The sequence below is a fragment of the Simochromis diagramma genome, unplaced genomic scaffold, assembly GCF_900408965.1.
Source record: "Simochromis diagramma unplaced genomic scaffold, fSimDia1.1 OVJJ01000501.1, whole genome shotgun sequence".
NCBI classification, from domain to species: domain Eukaryota; kingdom Metazoa; phylum Chordata; class Actinopteri; order Cichliformes; family Cichlidae; genus Simochromis; species Simochromis diagramma.
Window position 1 is genome coordinate 1 of NW_024387320.1, and position 19302 is coordinate 19302.

A 19302-nucleotide genomic window follows, 5' to 3' on the forward strand; every position below is an offset into this window, starting at 1 on the left:
GGGGCGATGCAAAGCTGACACAGGAGGCAACATCCAAAGACCTCAAAGAAAAGCTTGAAGAAACACAAGCAACATTAGAACAGGTGGAACAAACATGCAAGAAACTAGAGAGGCAAAACACAGAAACCATCAATGAGTTGAGAACCCTCATCCTGGACAAAAAGGCGCTCGTGGAAAAGTCCATGAAAAAGAAGAAAAGATTCTTCAGCTTTTTCCGGTAGAGGGACAATACTGCTTCTTCAACTGATGTAGCCTCGTCTTGCTCCACCTCTGTTCACCCCCAACCAGTCCCGGCAGTTGACTGCCCCCTCCTGAGCCTGGTTCTGCCGGAGGTTTCTGCCCGTTTTAAAGGCAGTTTTTCCTCCCCACTGTCGCCTAGTGCTTGCTCAGAGGGGATTGTTGGGGTTTTCTCTCCTCTACCTTGTTTCTTTATTTACTTGTTAACTTTTTGCTCTTACCTCATTTAACCTTGTTTCGTTATTTACTTGTTAACTTTTTGCTCTTACTTCATTTAACCTTGTTTCGTTATTTACTTGTTAACTTTTTGAACTTACCTCATTTAACCTTGTTTCGTTATTTACTTGTTAACTTTTTGAACTTACTTCGTTTTACCTTGTTTCGTTATTTACTTGCTTGTTTAACTTTTTTTTCAACTTATCTAACAAAATAAAACAGTTGAATTTATCCTTTGAGTATTGTTCATCTATTCTTTACAGAGTTTTTCCAAAACACTTTCAAACATTCAGATCTGTCTTTCATTTTCTTCTTGAAACCTCATGAACGGTGAACTAAAAACTCTGGAACATGGTTTGAAACACTGAAATTGTTTCAGCTGAAACTGGCAAAGTCATACGTGCGTGTGTGAGTGTCACAGGTGATATGGTGTCACTAGTCCGGTCATCATGTTTAGGCTCATTCACTCCAGAATTATTTAGGCCAAATCTTTAAAACAGTGTCACTGCACACACATTTCAATCACACAAATGCAGGATTAATTCTTTGCAGTATTTTCTCTGATTTATTATGAGAATGTCACGCCTGATCATTTGCGCCCACAACATCAAAAATGGGGGCAAAAGGGAGGAGACCACGTTTAATCGATTATAACACGAGGTCAGAAATATAAGTGCTGACATGAGTAGTGTCCACAGAAACCTCTGAATCTCAGCTAAAAACTCATGTAAACCATGTCTACAAACACCAAACAAAGCAAAGACACCAGACAGTTAAAAGAGCAGTTACTGCACCATGAATCTGTGGACAGGTAATATCCATATTTCGATTTATGATTTTCTGGAGTTAAATGGGAACCAAAGCATATTTTCAAAGGTGTTATATGCTATAAAATACTTTAAAATAAATTAGGTGAGGGAAATAAAAAATCCCATTTTTCTATGTTTGAGTCACAGCAACTTTGACATAGTAACATCTGCAGTAATATTCACATCTCTAATAACATCTCACAAGCGTTCGCTTTATTTTGATACAAAGATTGTTTACCTCAGTCTGTAATTGCAGAGAAATACATTTATTTTGGTCATTTCATTTTCGAGCAGAAAGCTCAGAAAACCCCTGAAGGCCAAACAGCTTAAAGTTAATTCCCAATAAAACTAACTGTGAGATGTTGGACTACATTGCTGTCTGTATTATTGTTAAAGTCATAAATGATCACCTTTAAAGTGTTTGTGCTGATAACATCATGTACAGTAAGACAGGCATGGAGAACAGCACTGACTGGGAGAGCCTTTGAACAGATGACATACTCAACATATAAGACTATAAGACTTTAAGAATGCACAAGCATCTACCTAAAATCTATTTTTTTAGTCTATCATCTGTGATATGATTATGTAAAATTATAATGTATTGTTCATCTCCCTTAAATAAACAGGCAGCCTTAATGTGTGAAATATTCATATATTAAAACACTCAAATTTGTCTGTTGTCTCAGTGGCTGATAGTGCCCCACAGGCGTCAATGTGAGCTTGAAGCCATTTATATTTTTTAAGTTGTTTAATGTGTAGGTCCTCAAGATTTTGAATGAAAGCCTCGGAACTTCGGCAGCACAAAAAAGTGGCTATTCTTTGTGTCCATACGGATCAGTCCCTCTTATTACCATTATTTCCTTATGCCATAAGTTGTCTAGTTAAGTATCAGACTAATTTTAAAGCTTTTACTTGAGTGAAGTAACTCACGTTACTGCTACTGCTAAATAATGTTAGCTAAGTTTACAGCATATTCCATAAATCACCATGCCATAACTAACTGCTATAATAGCGCTGCCGTACTGCATCACACTCAGTGCATTTCAATCATTTCTCCAGTACCTTTGATAGCTAGCAAAATAATAATAATAATAGTTTGAAAAATTAGCACGTGATATGTACACATACTCGAAAATTATTTACTAGGACTCACATTGGTGTAACTTTGTGCTGAACATTTGTGTGGTCAAGATCTCTGTCTAAATAAATAAATAAATCTGGGCAAATTCCCAGATGATTAAACATGCAACTATTTTGCTGGTAATAACTGAAGTGAGTAAAGAAATCAACCGCCTATTTATGCAAGATAATTCATAATTTTGTTGGTTAGGTCTGATTATTGGGAGGGGTCATAACCCCCCTGGAAATTACGCCCCTGAGGACTCACCTGCCATGTGACTCAAGAGTCCAAAGTCCACCAGTGTCGTTTTCTATCAAATACTCATTAAAACAGCAAGTTAGTGCACTCATCCCCGACTGTTCGGCGGAGGGGCGGGGTCACACAGTGGTGCATGGCAGCCCAGGTGGAGAAATTTTGCTTTTACACTTTGCAACTCGTTTTATTTCTCTACCTGATAAGAAAACTATTCGGTCAGATAGTTATTTGCAGTGTCTGAAATACGGCTTCAAGCATGTTTCAAACCTTGAAAAGACAATACTAAAATTCAAGAACTTTCACGGATTTCAAGCACCCGTACGAACTCTGGGAGGAGCAGATAATTCAAGTCTTATTGACACCAGCCTCACTGTTCAGTCACCTATGCTCTTTCTGTTTCACCCTTTTCTTCTGTCTCACACTAACTGTGAATAGTTGGCATAAGAAAGTTTCTCTCTCTCTGCTGTCACCAAGTGTTTGCTTAAAAGGGATTGTTGTTTTTTCCATTTCAATATAAACTGCCTTGAGTTGACTATTGTTGTGATCTGCCACTGCATAAAGATAATAGGGCAGCACATGAAGCGGGACAAAGCTCCAACCATCTCAAACTGGTTTCTTGAGCATGACAACGAGGTCACTGTACTCAGATGAACTCCACAGGCACCAGATCTGAATTAAATAGAGTGTCTTTGACTGTGGTAGAACAGGAAATTCACATCATGGGTGTGCAGCCAACAAATCTGCAGCAACTGTGTGACGCTGTCACGCCAGCATTGACCAAAATCTTAGATGAATGTTTGAAGCACCCTGTTGGATGTATGCCATGAAGAATTATGGCAATTGTGAAGGCAAAAGGCATCCGATCCGATCCCAGGTGTAACGTAATGTATGGAAAATGTCTTTCGTCAACCTCACATCTGGGGTTTTTTTGTTGTTTTTTCTAACACCCTCACAAATGCCCCACTACTCTGAAGATTTCTCAGTATTAACCACTGGAGCGGTACATGGCCTCATTTGGGAAAGCACAACTGCATAGATGACCCAGTTTTATTATTTTAAAAAGGGATAAAAGTTGAGTATTTAATCAAGACGTTAAATGCGTTCTATGATTAGGGCGACGGGAGTTTGTCTTTGAATCTGATGTGAGTGAGGGAAGCTGGGAACCACATAATCTGAGTGGAAGGCACCACTATTGCTAACAGAAAAATACAAATGCAGTTTGTTTTCTTACCAATATCAAAGTATGTGACCTCAAAGCCTTGTTCGTTGGAAAGGTCCAACATCATCTGAATGTAGTCTGTGTTGGGAATGCTCAGCGGGTTTCTCCTCAGTAAAGATATCTTCTCTGCCATCGAGTTCCTTAAGTTTTCAAATCGCACACTTGGTTTAGGACCCTGAAAAGTAAAAACATCACAACACAAAAGAAATTATCTGAAATGTTGAAGTTGCCTGTAGACGTCACACAAATGAGCCAAGAAAGATCAGACATACCCATGTGATTTCAGAACAGCCTGATAGACTCTGAAGCTTTGCCACAATTTTCTCTGCAGCCACTTTTTTTGCAGCTTTTTTTGAATTTCCTACACCTGTCGAGAAAAAAAGATAGAAAGTTAGGACAAACGAGCAAAATCTTAGAAATTTTTCTTTGAACATGAAAAATAATCGCACCCTTCTCTGACAAGGACTCCAATCGACAAATAACCGTGAACTCTCTCTTATGTGGTGGACCAGCCTCTGTTAAAACTGTGTATTCAGGAAGATGCCATCCTCTTTGTAATGCTAACTCCTAATGTGAACGATAGGAAAAGATCATGAGGGAAACAGTTCATTTCATACATATGGAAGAAATGTTCTTGTATAAACACAGCCATGGCTGGCACACCTGGAGTAACCCCACAGAGTTAGGATGATTGTTTGTCTCTGCTGCCACACCATTACTGTCAGACGTCCCAGGAACATTCCTGCTTGGAATTAAAGAGAAATCACAAGAGTGTCATAGTATTTAGTAGGCGCTACAAGTTACAAGCACAAGATTTAATCTAAGATTTCTCAGGCTGACTTCCCTCCTGCAGCATAAATACAGAGCTGTGCTAAAAGTCTTGAGTTAACCCTCATTTTTCTAGGAAAATAGTAAATTGGTACAACAAATGTACAACCAGGCATTGACATACAAAACGTAAAAGGCAATAACAGAGTTCACATCATTCTAAGAAGCTTGACAGTCAATATTTGGTATGATCACCTTTAACGCATCTTTCTTCAGCACAGCCTAAACTCTTGTCAAGCTTTCTTGTCATTTCTATAAGTAGTCTTCAGGAATAGTAAAAGATTTCTGACAGATACTCAGAGCTCTTCTTTGAGTGTTGCTGCCAGATGTATTATTGTAATTGCTAAAAAAAAATAAAGTGGTTGCCAATCCGATGCCCATTCAGATGGTACTGCTGGGTGGATCAAAATCTGATAGTTGACAAGATCCCCAACACCACTGGCTGAAATGCAGCTCCAAGCCATGACAGAATCCCCACTGTATCTTTCTGATGGCTGTAGACACTCACCATGCCTCTGTCGTGGCCTTCTCTATACATAGTGATGACAATTTAAACCAAATATTGTTCATATGTTTGTTTGTTTTTTCCAACCTTAAGTTTCCTCAAATTTTATAAGGACACACTGCACACCAGTCTGAGATACTCGAAGTTTTTAGCTAATAGGTTTTTTGGAATCATCCAAAATTAGTCCTTTGCTATGTTATCTGTTAAGTGTAGCCACAAAAATGGTTTATTTTTTGAGTTATGTAGCTTTTTATTGCTTGAATGATTCATAGGTCAGTGTTAGGTAGCTTAAAAAACAAGAATCTTCTGAAAGTGATGATGACATACAAGGACTGAACTGAGTGAAAGAGCAGCCAATGTTTAAAAAAACAAATAACTCTGAATGACCTTCAGAAAGACTGAGGAACTATTGCTTAAAACCATCTTAAAAAATTCAGGAAAGTCTGACTCCTTGATAGTAATCTATACACAAGGAGTGTATAGTGATGGCTTTTCCACAACACTATAACCAATCCTTTGACAGATGCCACTATAACAACATAACCAGCATTATTTCTATAATTCCAATTACTGTTTTGACTTCAGTGTTTAAACAAATGAAAATAGTAAAAGATTCCTGTCATATTCTTAAACATTTGTGTTTTCTGCTATAACAGCCAGTGTGAAGTCTATAAAATGTCCGAAATGATTCAAAATGCAGACAGATTGAGTTGTTAAAGTTCCACAACACTGGCATGGTTTTGACTGAAACTAATTTGGGATGCAATTCATTTTTTTCATTGCTCATTAATCTAATTATAGCCTTGACGATTTACCCAGAAAATGAACATAAATTATCAGAGCTTTGCTGTTGCCAACTTTATTTGGCAGCACAAAGTCTGCTTGCTATTCAAAGAGGCAAATATTCATTATTTGCGAACCTCTGATAAGTACAACTTTTATTTCCAACCAGTAATTTAAATGAATACACTCTACTTACATGACTCCAGCATCTATGTTCATAGCTTTTAGAGCAGTCTCTGCAGCCTGGTGTTTAGCAGCCTTTTTACTCGGCCCTTGACCTGAAAAAAAAAAAGACCAATCAGTTGCCTGTGTTATACAATATCAAAACAGCAATAATAATAAACCTAACTGAAAGCCACAGTATCCTAATCAAATGTAAAGTGTGAGAGGCTAGTGGGAAGAACAAAAAGACTTCAACTTTGAAGCCTTTTCCCCTAAAGCATAGGCTTGGTGACAGATGTTAAATACAGACACTAAGTCATTTCTCATCACCTCAACATGAAGAGCATTCCAACTGCTTCTCACCCTTTTTCTCTGGACCTGCACTTTTCTATGCCTGAAGTGTGATATCTTTGTTAAAAAACAAGGGATACAGAGGGTAAATTTAAACACTTTGCTTCAGCAACAGAAGAGAAATTCAACAAAGTGACAAAGAACATGTTGCAGCCTGAGGTACTCTCTCTGAATTACCACGGTGCAATTTTCAACTCAAATAAAAGCCCTCATTCGGTGACAGCCAGCTATCAGCACAGCAGGGGTGACAGCGTAGCCTACCTATGCCGCTTACGTCACCGACTGTCACGCTGAAGACAAAGCTGGGCTGGTGAGCCTCTCCTTCAGCCCTCTCCATCACGTACACAGGAAGGTTTCCGCTTTTCGTGCCATATTCATGCAGGATCTGTATCGGCGTTTTCCCCGAGTTGCTTTTCTGTGATTCGTTTGTATCCAAGCTGCACGTAGTCAACACAAGGACAGACAAATTATGAGCTATGACTGTAATAACTCACTCGTTAAATTTGAATGACAGAATAACAAATGACAACAGGATGACTGATTGTGCACTTAAACTGCTTATAAAATAAAGGAAAAAGTGAAAACGCCCATGTTTTCCCAGTTTTACCAGCCCTAGTACCAAAAATGTAATTATATCTAATTTTTGTCTTAAAACAAACAACAAAAGGCTGCCAATACAAAATTGTTAATGAACAGAATTTTAGAGGCCAGAATAAGTCAACTTTCTACCAGTTTGCCTTGAAATTTTCTCTAAATAATGAACTAAATGATTAATCAATGAAATAACGGTTTAATCAAAGAACTTTTTGCAATTTCTTCACTGTTCCATAACCATGGCAGCGACACAGATCATCTGAGACATTATCGACTGACAAGAACAGGAACTCCTTTATACTGTCTTAGTTTGTAAATGACTGGTTCTTATGTAGCGCTTTTCTACTCTGTCCGAGCACTCAAAAAGCACTCAAAGCGCTTTATACAGCTAATTCATTCACCCAATCACCCATTCACACAAGAACTTCTAAGCTTAAGTGCTAAGTATCTAACATTCATACACATTCACACTCTGATGGATGCATCAGAGAGCAACATGAGGTTAGTATCTTGTCCAAGGATATTTGGCATGCAGCCTGGGATCAACCACCGACCTTCTGGTTAGTGGCTGATCCGCTCTGCCACCTGAGCTACAGCCACCCCAGAAAATGTACAGGAAAAGTATTTAACAGTGAGGATGGTAAAGTAAATGGAGCAGTTCCTTTCTGAGTAATGTAGTCTAGTGAGTCTATTAAAGTTTTAATTGCATCTATTATGTCTCAGACTACACTATTGTAATTCCTGTGACATGCCACTTCATTTTCCATATTAGAGCCCGACTGATATATCAGCCGGTATTAGCTATTTGCATACAGTGTATCAGAAAATAGCCATTTATTGGCTTTTACAAACAGCTAATAAATGAAAATTTTAATTAATAAATAAAAGAGTAAAGAACAGACAGTAGAAACATCTTTCAACTATAGTATGAGTGTTGATGTTACAGAGTTTTGCAACTTTCACCTTCACTTTGTTGTGTTGGCAACACAAAAACCCCAAATACAACAAACAGTGGAACCAAGCAGTCTTGAAGAGCAAAAACAAGTAATCCATGACTTGATGCAGCAAAAAAACTTTCTATTAAAAGTGAATTGTCGTATTATCCTAGTAAGAACAATAAATAACAAATAAATACCAACACTTAACAAATGTTAGAGAAATCTGTTCATGTCTTGAGTCTGAAAGAAAAAAAAAACCCGATTATGTTGTCCAGTATATTGTTGTTGACTTTTTTAAAATCACCAAATATTGGCATCCTAGATCAGTCAAGCTCGATCGGAGAAGACTCATAGACGTAATGAAAGAGGACGTACAGATGGTTGCTGTGGCAGGTGGCAGGAGATGAGCTGTGGAGACCCTTTAAGGGAGCAGCTAAAAGAAGAAGATGATGATGATGATGATGATGATGATTCTGACACGCATTGCTAAAAATTACAATTAAAATTAAATTGAGTTAAATTAAATGAAAAGCTCTCTTTTTCTCTGCTTGCACACACTATGTACAGCAGAGGTTTCCCCAATGTGCCACATAAATTACCAAAGCAGCTTTTCAGACTATATACATTTAAAACTGTGAGTGTCAGTCTCTTTGTTTGTAGACTGTAAGGAAGGTATTGGGCCTATGGAGATTCACATCATGGATGTGCAGCCAACAAACCGGCAGCAACTGACTGTGCGATGCTGTCATGTCAGTATGGAGCAACAATCTCATTCACCACCTTGTTGAATGAGGGAGCACTGAAGGCAAAAGGTATCATTCATCATCTCTACCATCAGCATCATCGCCCCACGTTTTTAACCCTGGAAGTTGTACCTCTACCACCATCTTTGTTATGACTGAATTCCCATTGATTACAGCTCTAGGGTATTTGGCTACCACCTCTTTCTCTCTGATGATGATGTCTCCTTTTCATACAGAGCGGATAGCTGTGGTGAATCAGTGCAGACATTTTTTTATTATTTAACGCCATTTATTTAAAAGATTAGTGAAAGAAGCAACACGTAAATACAACTTAAGACCAAATACTTGGCACGACTTCAGCTGTAGCTTCTAGCTAACATACCATAATATGCACTTTAATTTAACTACATTATTATTTGACACAAACTAGACATGCAAGCGGTTTGGTTGATTGTGCACCGTTACCTCGAATCACATAACTACTATCAATAAAACACTGACCTCGCATCCTCGCTTTTCACTGCTGGTGATTGAGACATGTTTGCAGCTCACGGTTCCTCACAGGTCTGATTACAGACTCTGTTCCGGCCAAAACAACTTTTAAACACGACGATGAGATATTTTTCTGGACATCTAGCAATGATTCTGTGATGGACATTAAGTGGCCTGTCAACGCTAGCAACTCCTCACTGTACTTTCGCCGGGGGAACAATCGCCAGTTTAACATTAAATCAACATCCGGATCAACGCGGGTCAAACGCACGTCAGAATGTGTGAGCTAAAGCGTTTACTGCCACCTACCGGTGAGCCCTACCTATTCAACTGGACGGGACAGTGTCCCCGTAAAACATGTTTTAGATCATTTTTTTAATAAAAAAAAAAATCTAGATTAAATTGTAAAAAAACAAAAACAAAAACGTTGTATTGCGTTATCTTTAAATTTACAGTTACTATTTCTACTACTGCTACTACTACTACTTAATAATAATAATAATAATAATAATATAATAATAGCTGGCATTGACAAAAAGAACACAAAGAACAGCAATGCTTGTTTAAACAGCAATAAATAAATAAATCAAAACAACAGGAAACTAGGTATCATAGATTGAGAATGTAAATGATAACATTTTCTGCTGGTTAAAGCCTGGCTATAAAGTAGAGGTGGTTATGGTCTGTCCCCACAGTAAGAGTATGATGCAATTAAATCTAATGAAGTTGCAATGGTAGCACTGTAATTTCCCAGTTGCTGTTTTTTTGTTTTAGTTTTTCATTTGATGTTTATTTTATTGTTCGTTGATATTGTTCTGCATGAAAAAAGCCAGTTCAAAAGAACAATCCTGCTTTCCATGTGGGTACTCCAGAAGGCTGTTTGAGTAGTGTTTAGTAGATGAATCCTTAAATTACATTTACTGGGGTAAATAACAAGTGGTTTGGGTGGATAAGGAAATGCATTCCAGACAACCTCATCCCATTCGTGAAACATGGTGGTGATGCTGTCATTGTTTGGGTCTGTTTTGCTGCATACGGGCCAGGACAGCTCACCATCACTGAAAGAGCAATGAATTACATGTTACGCCTCCGAATTCTAAAGGAAAATGTTGGGAAATTTGTCTGAAGTGAATCTCAACTGAAAGCAGGTTGTGCAAAGCAATCAAGTGGTTCTACAAAAGGACGGTCATATTGAGTTATTATATTTAAACCAAGAGAAATCTCATGAAAGAGCCCGAAGTAAGGAAACATACCAAACACCCAAAGCTTCAAGACAACTGAGCTTAAAGCTTTAAGCTTAAGGTTGTGTAAGACTGATATGACTGTCTACTGTTTTCCTAATAATGTTAGACTGATATTTGTTAGATCAGTTTAGCTGGGTTCACTTTATTACCTTTTACAACTTGCAAATTCTAAAATTAAATAAAGCACACAGTAAAATGCCACATTTGGAAAATCAGAACAAAGGCTAATTCCACAATTATTCATAATTTTGGAAATAATATTCATTGGTGTATATTTCTTAGAACATATTTTTCTCATATATGTATTTAATGTAATTTTGTATGCATAGTGTATTGTGGTTTTATATAACTGAATGCTGTAAATCTTCATTGTGCGTTGTGGATGTGAAACACCAACGAGGGACAAGGGTTTGGAAATTAGGGCGCATTTTGATTCACCACTGAAACACATGAAATTGCCTGTAGAAGCCAAAGTTGGTCAGGCCACACTGTTAGCTATGGTTGAATTTCATTCGATCCTGACCTCAACTCACCAGCTTGCCTCTATAGATGTACTTCTTGCTGACTTACTAAAGCAGGCAGCTTTTTTAATGTCAGGGGGTTGGTAAGTAGTTAGGAACCAGATTAAACCCATTTGCTTTAGTATTTTAAGTCCTTTTATAACTTTTACCCTGCAGTACTTTAAACTGGCTGACCATTTCAATGAGCAGGGGACACACTATTTCAGTTATAGTCTACAGCTTGCTTAAATTGCTGTCATTCAAACACTCTGTCCATCCAGAAAGAGCTCCAGTGTGGGCTGAAAAGTTATGCAAATTCATAGTTACATTTAATTTTACCATAAACTCATATAATACACACCTAAAGGCAGTGCAGGGCAGGGAGACTGATCTGGGTGTCTGTCAGTCGGACACAAGCAGATCAGAGAAGTAGTTCAAGGGACTTGTATGGAGTAGACCTGAAGGTGGAAACAGAGGTTCAAGTGCAGGGTTTCTGCAGCTCAGACATGGTCAATAACAACAGGAAAGTCAAATCAAACCTACAAAAAACCCCACAGCCATGACTAGTACCAAAGTCATTCTTCGGGTTGTGTCATAGTTTATGTTTTGCCTTGTTTGTCTTTGTGCTCCTCCTTTCTGCTGTTCCCTGAAAATTTATTTTTGGAGGGGCAGACTTTGTTATATTTTGTTGTAATTCAGCCACCAAAGTTTTGACTTATCCTTTTACCCCCCAAAAACAATTAAAAAAAATAAAAATCATGCACTCACATAGCAGCTTTCTCAGTGTGTTCCCTGGTCACGTCTCTGTAGAAGTTGCACTGGCAGTCCCTGTCAGATCTAAACATCTACTATTACTTTCAGCATGTGAGCTGCTCAGCTCAACAAAGGAAATTACTGAATGCTAAGTAAGAATGTTCTCATGTTTTTGGCACTTTCAGTATATGGTTCAGTGTCTCCCGCTGCAGTCTGGTTCGATAAACAAGACTCAGAGTTAAAGTTGGTGTGCTGATCACTCCATTAGTGAGTGAAAATTGTTGCAATACACATAAATCTCTGTCATATGTTGAAACCATTTGGAGACAAAACAAGCGAGTGAAGTCTGTCTAAACTGCGAAAGAGGAACTCTTATTTAGTAAATGTCTATGAGCTCTATGTTGCCATGGTAATGTTACCTGTAATATTTTTCATAGCAAAAAACTTCTGCAAGAAGTCGAGCATTTGGAGGGAGAAGCAACAAACAATGCAGTAAAAGGAGAAGGCGGTTGATTGACAAGTGTGACTGGTTGTTACATGAAAATATGGTTTCAACAGATTATCAGTATGTGGAAAATACTTGCGTGCTGAGGTGTTGCAGCGATAGCACAAACATTTAGGCAGCCTGTCAGAGCAGGTACAGGAACAGAGTGAGGCCTTTCGCTCTGAGTCACACATTCTGTAGGCGTAGCTTTGTCACATTTTACTTTTAATTGTTGCAATTTTTGTTGTAGAGATTTGGACTCCCGATTATTAGACAAAGTCAAATGAGGCTAAATGTCAAAAAGGTTCATTTTAAATCTTAACACATTACTGACTACAAAATATACACAGTACACATCTAAAGCGTTAATGATTGCGGGAAAGGCAGCTGTGACTCACTGTCACGAGGTGGATGGATCACTAAGGAGGCTGACGTTACAAAGTTTCTTGTGTATGGCAAGTCTTCAACCTTCACTGCGTTTTTGTCTTGTAAGGATGGGTGTGCGTTAGAATTACAGTGCTTGTTGACAAAACATTTTTATAAAGAAACTGAGAAGTATTTTTTAGTAGATTCTGTATTTTGATGTAATGCAGTATTCCTTGATTTTCACTTTTCACTTACAACAGTTAATTAGGAATGTAACAAAACGGGGTAAAGTTTGTTTGCTTGTTTTTTAAAGAATGAACAATATTAATTACTCTGGTTACATTTCAATCAATTCTGGCACGGCTCCATATGGAGCTGTGCCAGCAGACTGGCTGCCAACAGGCATGACATCCAATTGCAGACTCCACTGCAAGGCTTCATTCATTAGCATCAATGGATAAGCTCTATGGCACTTAGAGAACGTTGTTATAATCCAACACTAACAGCAGAATTAACATTTAACTCTTAAAAACATCCTGATCGAGAGCATGTTAGCATAAGTAGCATAAGTTACCACGGAGACCTGGTGAGGTTATCGAGAGCCACGTTTATTAAGAACATTAATCCTGATCACAGAGGACTAAAATACAAAATATTCTACACAAAACTGCATTAAAAATATTTTGATAGAAAACTTCTGCATTTCAACAAATTGTTGCATTTAATTCTTGATCTGCATCCACAGCTCTGAAGTAATGTAAAAATCAAGAATTTGACGATGCTTTGTGAATAGATGGAGGAGGGACGTTGGGAACCGGAAACACCACCTTCTTCCTGAGTGAGAAGGCTGGCTGAGGCATCTGCTTTCTTTGACCATACAGATCACTCTTCTTGCTAACATCTGCATTCACTTTTGTCAGGATTGACATGAGATCAAACTCCCTAGGAAAAATAAGACACAGGGTGAGCTAATGTACAGCATTTTTGTAAAAAAGCATTCTTCTTCATTTATTAAAAAAAATAAATTTTATTATATTTGATATTTTGGTTCACTAACCTGGGCACCATCTGAACAAGGTTTTGGCACAAAGACTGAATAAACCAGGTGCCATTGGTTCTCTCTCTGAAGGAAACATGAAAAGGAACTGTGGCCATTCCCAGCAGGAAATCTGCACTATTTGGGATACCCTGTTTAGCCTTTATAGCATCAGTCCAATGAAAGCTGTATGCAGAGCTATCAGATTCAATGAAGACAGCTTGCTGCTCGTTGTTTCCCTGGCAGGCCTGGATGAAAAACAGCTTGGGCTTGCCCACTAAAGACGGGCAATTTAATCCATTGAAAAGGTCCGTCAAATCACTGATCTTGACAGTGGATCCATCCACACCGTACACGCTGCCTTCCACACCATGACTCAGAACACAGCACACTACGCAGTCAAACCGACTGTGGTCTCTTTTGCCAAGCTCCTTGAACACAGAGAGCATCTCGTTCGTGTCACAGTCATGGTGGCTCTCCACTTTAAAGCCGAGCCACTGAAACACACTCTGCAGACATTCTGGAAGAAACAGACGATCTAAGGATGATGCAGGACCACAAACATGAAGCGTATATTGACTGCCAAAATTTGCTTACTTTGATCCACTTCAGTTCCTTTCCGTTTCCTTAGTTGGCTGGACTTACTGAAGTTATCGTTGTTAACGATTAAACAGATGCCCCTCTTTTCAGATGTCATGGGATATGTTCCCAAGCCCTATAGAGATAAATGACACAGATTACAGGGAAGACATGATTCAGTGCATTACTTGTAAACTTCTATTTGATCCACAAGTTAAACTCTGAAATGAAAACTAAGTATCCAAAGGGAAGAATGATCTGCCTGGAGGGCTCCAGCTCAAATTAAACGTAGTGCCAGGGCCCTAACCAGTGATTACAATTTAAGTATGTCGCATATATAAGAAAACAATACACACACCTCATCTGGTGTGTTTGTAGATGGCGATATCGGCATGGTGACGGACTCCTTTTCTTGAGTTGATATAGCATCAGTTGTCATAACAGGACAGGTGACTGCAAAGAAGGGCAATAATTGCGGGGGGAACAATTATATTTCAATGTTTTAAACGTCTGGTATTATTTCACAAAAAGCTAAACAAGAGTTTAGCTATTGTTTGAATCACGACTGCTCGTCTCAGTGCTTAACCCATTCGATTCAGTTTAATTTATACAGTGCTATGTCAAAACAACAGTTGCCTCAAGGCGCTTTATATTCTAGGGTAAAAGGTTTTGCGACAGTGGGAAGGAAAAACTCCCTTTTAACAGGAAAAAACCTCCAGCAGATTTAGGCTCAGGGAGGGGCGGCCATCTGCCGCAACTGGTTGTGGGTGAGGGGATGAAGATACCAAAGACATGCTGTGGAAGAGAGACACTGTTTATGTGACTGATGCTCTTTTTTTTTTTTATCTCCCCATAAGAGGAATGCAGGAAAGTCAAATTCAAAGATCATTAAAAATGATTTAAAACCAAATCTTTGACTAATTCCTGACTGAAGCTAATGATTCTAACAAACTGATTTAGAGTATTAAATGACTTTGCTTGTATTCGTATGCAATAGTGATACAAAAATAACCTAAGTAAACTTTGATAGACTTAAAAAAAAAAAAAAAACCATAATAGTAGTGTTTCAAACTGTAAGCTTAAGACAAATTTGAAGCCCGCTTCGAACCAGATATGGCTATCCAAGCATCTAAATGGAATGCAAAAGGAAATATGTTGTTACTGGACTTTTACAGTTAGCTGGTTTTCCAAATGGGCCCCTCCCCACTAAAGATCGACAATTGCCCTGATAAGGATCAGAGCAAACAGAGTCCTAGCTTCGCTCTAGTAAAAACATAAACAAAAAACAGAACCATTAATAAGATGGAATGTGACTGTAAAGTGAAGTGAAGATAAGACACAGCACCCTCTATTTAAACCAAATGGTCAAAGTGCATGCCTGCCTTGCTTTAAGGCTATGGTTACATAAACTTTACTTGTGTCTTTTCACAGGCATAAAGTCCTAAAGCACTGTACAACAGTTAATAGAATGGAAAAAACAAACAAACAACCTGAAAAAGCAACCTGTCAGAACAGAATAAAAATAATGAAATAAGATAATAATATTAATAAAAAGAGAATGTCAACAGAAGGCCTGGCTAAACAGGAAAATTTCAACAGAAGGTCTTGACTCTTCAGAGTCGCAGAGAGAAACGTAGCTGAAGTGGTAAACTGCTCCAGAGTCTTGGTGTCACAAACTGAAAGCCTCTGTCTGCAAATGAACACTGTGAGAAATAAGATGTTACAGTGAAGAATAAAATATTACAGCTGCATTTAATAATTTATTCCAGGGTTAGTGTTTTGGTCCATCTTCCTCCCCTCACCCTGTTGGCATCAGACAGCCGCCCCTCTCTGAGCTTCTGCTGGAGGTTTCTTAATTCAGACGTTAAAAATAACTTTTCCTTCCTGCCATCACCAAGTGCTGCTCATACGAGGTTGTGTGATGTGATCGTTTACGTTCATTTCCTTATTATGTAGGATGTTTACCTTACAATACAAAGCGCCGTGAGGCAACTCTTGTTGTGAGTTGTAGAATAACAATGGACCTAGAATTGAACCTTGTGGAATCCCACAGATTAGAGGACCTGTGTTTTTGTCCCAACAGAAAAGTAATCTAATTACCTCAGCATAATTAAAATAGAAAAGAATAGAACTTTGTTTCTTTTCCATCTTTACTTACAAAAAAAAAGTAACCAGAATGGCAAATAGACTCAAAAATAAAATCAAATGAAACTGAAATTACATTCAGCAAGAGACGTTTTGTGAATAGCTTACCTCGCCATTTTTTAAACTGGTTGATCTTAGCATTCAGCATGGGACACACCTCCCTCACTATGGTCTCCAGGGTGTTTAGATTACTTTCGCTAAGGTGGTCCATGCGCTCCATCTCCAGGAAGACTTCCAGTGTAGTCTGAAAATGACACAAGGTCTTTGCACTGATGGAAAAATGAAGTGTATGTGCGGAAGTTCTGCAGGTTTGTTCATAGGAAAATGTGACAACGTATGGCAGGCGATGCTACAGGTAACAAGTACACATAACACATTGTTATAAAGAAGGACTAGAATGAAATATTATGGGCTACATTTACCACATTTCTGAAGGTGCACTTACAATATGTTCCCCCAGTTTTCTACGTGGGATCATCGTGTTTAACAAGAACTTCACTTCTCTCAGATCGCCATCAGTAATTTCTTCAGAGAGGCTGTAAAGAAGCTTCCTGGAATTACAGAAAAACATTTGATAGAAATAGCTTTACAGATTAAAATTAATTTTTCAATGTAAACCTAAATCAGAAAAACGAAACAGTACGAAGCGAAACATGAACGGCATACCTGTAGGGAGAAATAAAGCTCGTTGTTGTATGTGGAGCGAGACAGAGATCCCGGATCAGGGCATGATGTTCAGTAGTGACCAGAAGCTCGGTCAGGAGCTGTGGGTTCTCAGATGAGAGATGGTCTTGTTTCATCAGGCAGGAGAAGAGCTCACTGGCCGTTTCCACCTTGTTTGGCTTTTGGTCCAGGAGGTCAGTGCAAAGAAAGACCAAGGCTTTCACTTCATCTTTAGACAGTGCCTTACCCACCTTTAGCAACAAATTTTGGAATTCCATTTCCTGTATTTAAAACAAAGTACAAGACTTTCAGAAACCAGAAATTTAAATATGTAGCCTAGGTCTGTTGTCTAACTATGCAAAGTGGTCACATCATGCAAATTGCTCCTTGGAGAAATGACTCAAAAATAGTCATTTAAATAATACTTTTTTGCATTCTAGATGATTTTACGTCTCTTACGAAAAGGCAAATAAATAGGGCTGTCTTGATGTTGTACGTTTTCTCCGTTATTATTATTATTATTATTATTATTATTATTATAGCATGTCTAGAATATCTTATTTGATGTCTAGAATACAAAATTGATGTATCTATAACTCAACGAAAGCTGCCCCTTACTACCAACTGCGCCTCATAATTCCAGCTGACCATGTCCATCCACCCCTTTATGACCCCAGTGTATCTATCCTCTGATGGTTGCGTCCAGCGGGATATTACACCATGTCACAAACATCAAATCATCTCAAGGTGGTTTCCTGAACATGACAATGAACTCGTTGCACTGAAAAGCCCTCCACAGACATTATGGTCTTAATCCAACAGAGCACCTTTGAGAGGTGGTGGAAGTGGAGATCCATATTATCGGTGTGAAGCTGAGAAACCTGCAGCAACTGTGTGATGCCATCATGTCATGTCGTTTTAACCTTATTGAATAACATGGTAACACGCAGAGTTTACTGTATTCTCATTTTTCAGTTAGTCTTATGTTCCGGAAAATACATTGCATAACTTCAGCACACTTAAAGGTAACCCATGGTAGCCATCTGTGCTCAAACACCATCTCGTGCAGTGGTACCTGTATGGACACGCGGTGACAGCTTGTCTGAAGGACGACGACGATACTGGTTGTTTATGTCCACATACTTCCAGCGTACTTCATGTTGTCGGTGGCTGCTGAAAAATGGTTTAACTCGCCATCGAGAACGTCACAGACTTCGTAGTGCAACTTTTCAGTAGTTAAAGTAAGTCCAGGCGAGTAAGCAGGAATCGAAAGTGAAAGAGAGTCTGCCGCATCGACAAGCTAGTTACTGTGCGGATCACTTAAATGTAAAGGTGAAAATATAGCAACCTGTTTTCACTCAGTGGGATGTGCACTCTAACCTGGCATTATGTCAACAACTACCTGTGTGACGCACGTGGCCTCGATCGGGAATCACCTCTGCGTAAGCCTGGAGTCATGTCTGGGCAAGTCCCCGACGAGGCAGGTTAATAATAAATCTAGATTGAGTAACTACTGTATATAAAGTCTGTAGACTAATAAAAGAAAAGTGCTGACTCCTGTTTACCTTTAAAATATTATGATCACTGAAACATCAAACTCTGCCTTGTGTCTGCTAACAGGATTTCTTTTATACCCATAAAAGACAAATCTGTGTTGCTTTCATCGTTCATTTCCTAATGAATTCTCTGGAAAAATGTAGTTTTGAAGTCCATTTTTTGTTACAGAAGCTCACCCAAAGCACTTTACAGGCATACTCAATTTAGGCCTCCAGTAATCCAATTACAAATAATAAGATTCAGACATACGATGATTCAGATGTGTTGTGTTTACTTGGTCCTTAAGACAACTCTAAAACAGTGGCTCTCTTCAAACCCAAACTAGTTGTCTAATGGCAGAAACATTCTCACTCCCATGTTCCAGCTGCTTATATTCTACATGTCCTCCATTTCACCTGGCAGAAAAACCTCAGATCAAATTAGTGAGCAGTTTGAGTTTGGAGGAAATTCTGCTTAAATGTAGATCAAATCGCATTTCCTGTGAAGTTAGAGTCTGACGGCCAGGTTTTATTTGCTGACTGATTTATTTTGACATTCAGGGAATTACAGCTCACAGCAGTGAAAAAGCATTTCTGCCTAAAATGAACAATCAGGCACTACTGTTCTGATGAAAAGACAGCCCAAACATTATAACAAAATCACAACTCTTGATATGAACAGTACATCAGACAAGATTCAAATCTTAATTCAAAATAATAATTTTAATAATAATTAAAAATT

The 19302-nt window shown here is 38.5% G+C and overlaps 2 protein-coding genes across 3 annotated transcripts; both read right to left on the bottom strand.

Annotated features, from left to right (window-relative positions):
• Positions 1-419: 419 nt before the first annotated feature.
• LOC120717440 (interferon-inducible double-stranded RNA-dependent protein kinase activator A homolog) lies at positions 420-9521 on the bottom strand. Of its 2 annotated transcripts, XM_040005446.1 has the most exons (8): positions 9265-9521; positions 8396-8439; positions 6750-6925; positions 6172-6253; positions 4523-4601; positions 4309-4426; positions 4132-4226; positions 420-4034 (listed from the first exon to the last, which is right to left on the bottom strand). In XM_040005446.1, exons 3-8 carry the CDS (start codon positions 6823-6825, stop codon positions 3750-3752), a joined length of 735 nt encoding a protein of 244 aa, XP_039861380.1. In that variant the 5' UTR covers positions 6826-6925; positions 8396-8439; positions 9265-9521; the 3' UTR covers positions 420-3749. The 2 variants fall into 2 exon arrangements, with proteins under 2 accessions (XP_039861380.1, XP_039861379.1); XM_040005445.1 differs by lacking the exon at positions 8396-8439 and having other exon boundaries at positions 9265-9519.
• A 3668-nt stretch (positions 9522-13189) lies between these two features.
• Positions 13190-18448, bottom strand: casp10 (caspase 10, apoptosis-related cysteine peptidase). Its single transcript, XM_040005444.1, has 8 exons — positions 18101-18448; positions 17029-17306; positions 16808-16913; positions 16471-16606; positions 14576-14670; positions 14236-14353; positions 13660-14158; positions 13190-13544 (listed from the first exon to the last, which is right to left on the bottom strand). The coding sequence occupies exons 2-8, from the start codon at positions 17301-17303 to the stop codon at positions 13367-13369; spliced, it is 1407 nt and encodes a 468-aa protein (XP_039861378.1). The 5' UTR covers positions 17304-17306; positions 18101-18448; the 3' UTR covers positions 13190-13366.
• Positions 18449-19302: the final 854 nt, after the last annotated feature.

What these genes read in the sequence shown, in the direction of transcription:
- LOC120717440 (XM_040005445.1), bottom strand. Translation starts at nt 9,302, where the DNA reads ATGTCTCAATCACCAGCAGTGAAAAGCGAGGATGCGAG. An exon ending in ACTCTGTGGGGTTACTCCAG is followed by an intron (nt 4,427 to 4,522) that starts GTGTGCCAGCCA and finishes CGTTCACATTAG; the next exon opens with GAGTTAGCATTACAAAGAGG. An exon ending in GGAGTCCTTGTCAGAGAAGG is followed by an intron (nt 4,227 to 4,308) that starts GTGCGATTATTT and finishes TTTTCTCGACAG; the next exon opens with GTGTAGGAAATTCAAAAAAA.
- casp10 (XM_040005444.1), bottom strand. Translation starts at nt 17,303, where the DNA reads ATGGAATTCCAAAATTTGTTGCTAAAGGTGGGTAAGGCACTGTCTAAA. An exon ending in CCAGTTTAAAAAATGGCGAG is followed by an intron (nt 14,671 to 16,470) that starts GTAAGCTATTCA and finishes CCTTCTTTGCAG; the next exon opens with TCACCTGTCCTGTTATGACA. An exon ending in CTACAAACACACCAGATGAG is followed by an intron (nt 14,354 to 14,575) that starts GTGTGTGTATTG and finishes TTATCTCTATAG; the next exon opens with GGCTTGGGAACATATCCCAT.